The 3,395-nt window shown below is 55.6% G+C and overlaps 3 protein-coding genes across 3 annotated transcripts in view; 2 read left to right on the plus strand and 1 right to left on the minus strand.

Moving 5' to 3' along the window:
- The window catches only part of SNOG_14669 (hypothetical protein), a gene marked incomplete at both ends in the record, with an annotated part of 1,003 nt that extends 590 nt beyond the window's left edge, over positions 1-413 (plus strand). Inside the window, one exon of the mRNA XM_001804800.1 lies at positions 332-413. Within this exon, the coding sequence (XP_001804852.1) occupies positions 332-413 (82 nt within the window). The remainder of the gene's footprint in view (positions 1-331) is intronic.
- Positions 414-871: 458 nt separating this feature from the next.
- On the plus strand, positions 872-2,126 carry SNOG_14670 (hypothetical protein; the record flags this gene model as incomplete). Its single annotated transcript, XM_001804801.1, has 2 exons — positions 872-1,047; positions 1,106-2,126. The coding sequence occupies 2 exons, from the start codon at positions 872-874 to the stop codon at positions 2,124-2,126; spliced, it is 1,197 nt and encodes a 398-aa protein (XP_001804853.1).
- A 405-nt stretch (positions 2,127-2,531) lies between these two features.
- The window catches only part of SNOG_14671 (hypothetical protein), a gene marked incomplete at both ends in the record, with an annotated part of 2,012 nt that continues 1,148 nt past the window's right edge, over positions 2,532-3,395 (minus strand). The window contains 2 exons of the mRNA XM_001804802.1: positions 2,532-2,662; positions 2,729-3,384. Of these exons, the coding sequence (XP_001804854.1) occupies positions 2,532-2,662; positions 2,729-3,384 (787 nt within the window). The remainder of the gene's footprint in view (positions 2,663-2,728; positions 3,385-3,395) is intronic.

The raw sequence follows: 3,395 nt of genomic DNA on the forward strand, positions 1-3,395 counted from the left end.
TGGGTTTGGGAGAGGGGATGGGCGGGAGGGACGGGGGGGCAGGGGGCGTATTGGGTGCTTGTGAGGGGAGCGGTGGAGAGGATTAGGAGGGGGGAGGCGTGAGTGTTGTGAGAGAGAGAGAGAGAATTTGAGAGCGTGATGATGAGGGCATTGGGTTGGCGTTTTTTGGATTTGGTTGGTTGAGGCATTTTGGAGCGAGCATTTTCTGCGTGGGCATTGGGAATTCTACGATACACGCATTTGGCATTTAGCATGGAAGCGGAAGCGGAAGCAGAAGTGGAAGTATGCGAAGATTCTTAGAAGAAGAGGAGCATTACTATATCATACGCAGCGAAACATTTAGCCAGCGTTCTATTACAGCTACATCATTTTCCCAAGCCCTCTCGCGAAGAATCGCAATCCCCGCAACGTGATGAATCACATGCAACTGACAGCCCTCTGCCTTCCCGTCCGACTTATCACATACTCATTCTCCAGGGATCCCAGAACCACCGAAATCGCCTAGAATCAACGCACGTGTCGCCATGATTCCTGCACAACGTGTCCCGCATGTTTGACAAACATGTGGACGAACAACCCCACGTTCCATAAGCGAGCGGCGGACCCTTGAGGCTGAAAGCGGGATGCGACCTACCCCTGTAAGGCTTGGCGAATCTTTCCCCGTCTTAGCTCCGTGACTTGATGCCACGGTTGACGGAATCGATGTCATCTGTGATAGTCTGGGATTGGGACAGGTGGCACTCTTTCAAACTCTGATCCGACTTCACTCTTTTGCGTTTCCTTCACCTTGGGTTTGGAGGAAGTTCCATCCGTCTTTTTGCCCGCCGCGCAGACACTCTTTCCAAACGCGCTTTACTTAGCTTCACACGACATGGCGCGCAAGAACGCAGCCGCGCAAAAGGCGAATGGCCAGCTAGACGGCGCTGTACACTCGCTGGAGAAGAAGATCGAAGAGCAGGTCCAGCTAGAAGCGCGCAACCCTCAGGAGTCAAAGGAAGCCGGGCTGGGGCAGTTGGTGATTTGCGTCGGTGGAATCTATGCCAGCTTGTAAGTCCTACAAACCACACCACACTCACATCGCAATAGAGAGACTAATGATAGGCAGTCTCAGCTGGGCATACCTCCAAGAACGCCTAACCACCACCACCCACGGCCCCACCAACGCGCGCTTCAAATACGCCATATTCCTCAACACCGTACAGTCCGCATTCGCAGCTATAACTGGGCTCTTCTACCTCGTCTCCTCCGCGCCGCGCGACCCCAAGACCGGCAGTAGACGCATCCCCGCGATATTCCCGTCCAGACAGATCCTTGCCCCGCTGCTCTTGATTGCGGTGACATCCTCGCTCGCCTCGCCCTTCGGATACGCCTCGCTCAAGCACATCGACTACGTAACCTTCATCCTCGCGAAATCCTGCAAGTTGCTTCCCGTCATGTTCCTGCACATCTCGCTCTTCCGCAAGCGCTACCCCTTGTACAAATACCTCGTCATTTCGTGCGTCACCCTCGGCGTGGCCGTATTCACCCTGCACAACCCGTCGACGGCAAAGAAAGCCGCGAAAAAAGGGCTCAACGCCGACGCATCCAAGTCCCTGGGGTTGTTCCTGCTGGGCGTGAATTTGCTCTTCGACGGCCTTACGAATACCGTGCAGGATTGGATTTTCGGCGAGTGGAAGGGGTTTACGGGCCCGCAGATGATGTGTGCGCAGAATATCATGAGCACGTTGCTTACGGGCGTTTATCTGCTCGTCTCGCCGTATATCGCTGGTACATCGTTCGGATCCTACATCGGCCTCTCGCCCACCTCCAATGGCGAACTCTCCGATGCACTCACCTTCGTAACCACCTACCCGAGCGTCGGCTGGGACGTGCTGGCCTTTAGCGCGTGCGGGGCCGTCGGGCAGGTTTTCATTTTCCACACGCTCGCGCATTTCAGCAGTCTCTTGCTTGTGACGGTTACGGTGACGCGGAAGATGCTGAGTATGTTGGCCAGTGTGGTGCTTTTTGGTCATCAGGTTACGGGCATGCAGTGGGTGGGCGTGGGGCTGGTGTTTGGCGGGATTGGCGCGGAGGCGGCGGTCAAGCGGTTTGAGAAGAAGGGGAAGAAGGGGGGCAAGAAGGCGTAGGTGGGAGGAGAAGAGGGTGGTGGTGGGGGTGGAGTAAAGTAGAGTAGATTTCTATACAGACCTTTTGGGAGACGGAAGTTCCAAGACAAGGGGCATGTCACACATGTTTGAATGTCCATTTCTTTGCATGATTATGGCTTTGCGTAGATCCGGGGATCTTTGTGACCAACACAATTTACAACAAAATTCAAATCTTGAAACGAATACAAAGTGCGATCAAGCCATGGATGGTGTATCAAACCATGTTGTATTACCGGAACCTTGTAATTCCTCATATATCACATCTGCACTACTCTGGCCATGCCACGCATCCAGCGTAACAATCCATCCAATGTAATCCAATCCAACGGGTATCTTTCATCATTGTGCACGTCCTCTATTCGCCATCAAGTCCAAACCACCCATCTAAGCAGCAGGCACCTGCTCGACACGGTGGGTCGCGTTATCCAGCAACTCGGGCTTGGGAACGCGCTGGCGCAGGATATTGCGCTTGATCTCGTACTTGAGGAACACGGAGGTGGGCACGTTGAAGACCTCTGTTTACTCGTTAGCATGTGTGTCTTTACAAGAAAAAAGTTTTTGGGAAACTGGGAGGAACTTACGATCCAACTCCTCGAGCGTGAGCTGCTTGGTCTCGCGCACGAAGCAGAAGATCATGCCCCACGCGATCAAGTTCAGGCCGGCGTAGAAGCCGAAAGCGCCCGTGGGCGTCATGACGGTCGTCATGCGGGGGAACGTCAGACCGAGGATACCCGCGAACGTGTTGTTGATGCACACGGCCCAGGCCATGCCCTGCTCACGCTGGATGGTCGGGAACACCTCTGCGGAGTACTGGAACGCGACGGGGCCTTCGCCCAGCGAGTACGCGATGGTAAAGAGATAGACGAACAGCACGACGGGGCCGAGGCGGGCGCCGGTGGACGCGTCCGCGGGGACGAGCAGCGAGAGACCGGCAGCGAGCAGCATGATGCACATGATGGGGAAGGTGATGAGGCACAGTGTGCGGCGGCCCTTGGTGTCAATGAGGAAGAGCGTGGGGATGGTGAAGACGACCTGGAGTGCGCCGTAGCCGAGAGACGCGTAGAGAGCTTGCGTCGGCGTGTACCCAGCGTTGACGAAGATGGTCGAGCTGTAGAAGGAGATGATGTTGATACCGCACATCTGCTGCGCCAGCATGACGGTCGAGGCGCCGTAGTTCGCGCGTCGGATACGCGGGATCGAGAAGCAGTCCCATAGACGCTGGGAAGTAACTCGCGCCCTTGGCGATGG

Source organism: Parastagonospora nodorum, assembly GCF_000146915.1.
Source record: "Parastagonospora nodorum SN15 chromosome Unknown scaffold_33, whole genome shotgun sequence".
Taxonomy (NCBI): Eukaryota; Fungi; Ascomycota; class Dothideomycetes; order Pleosporales; family Phaeosphaeriaceae; genus Parastagonospora; species Parastagonospora nodorum.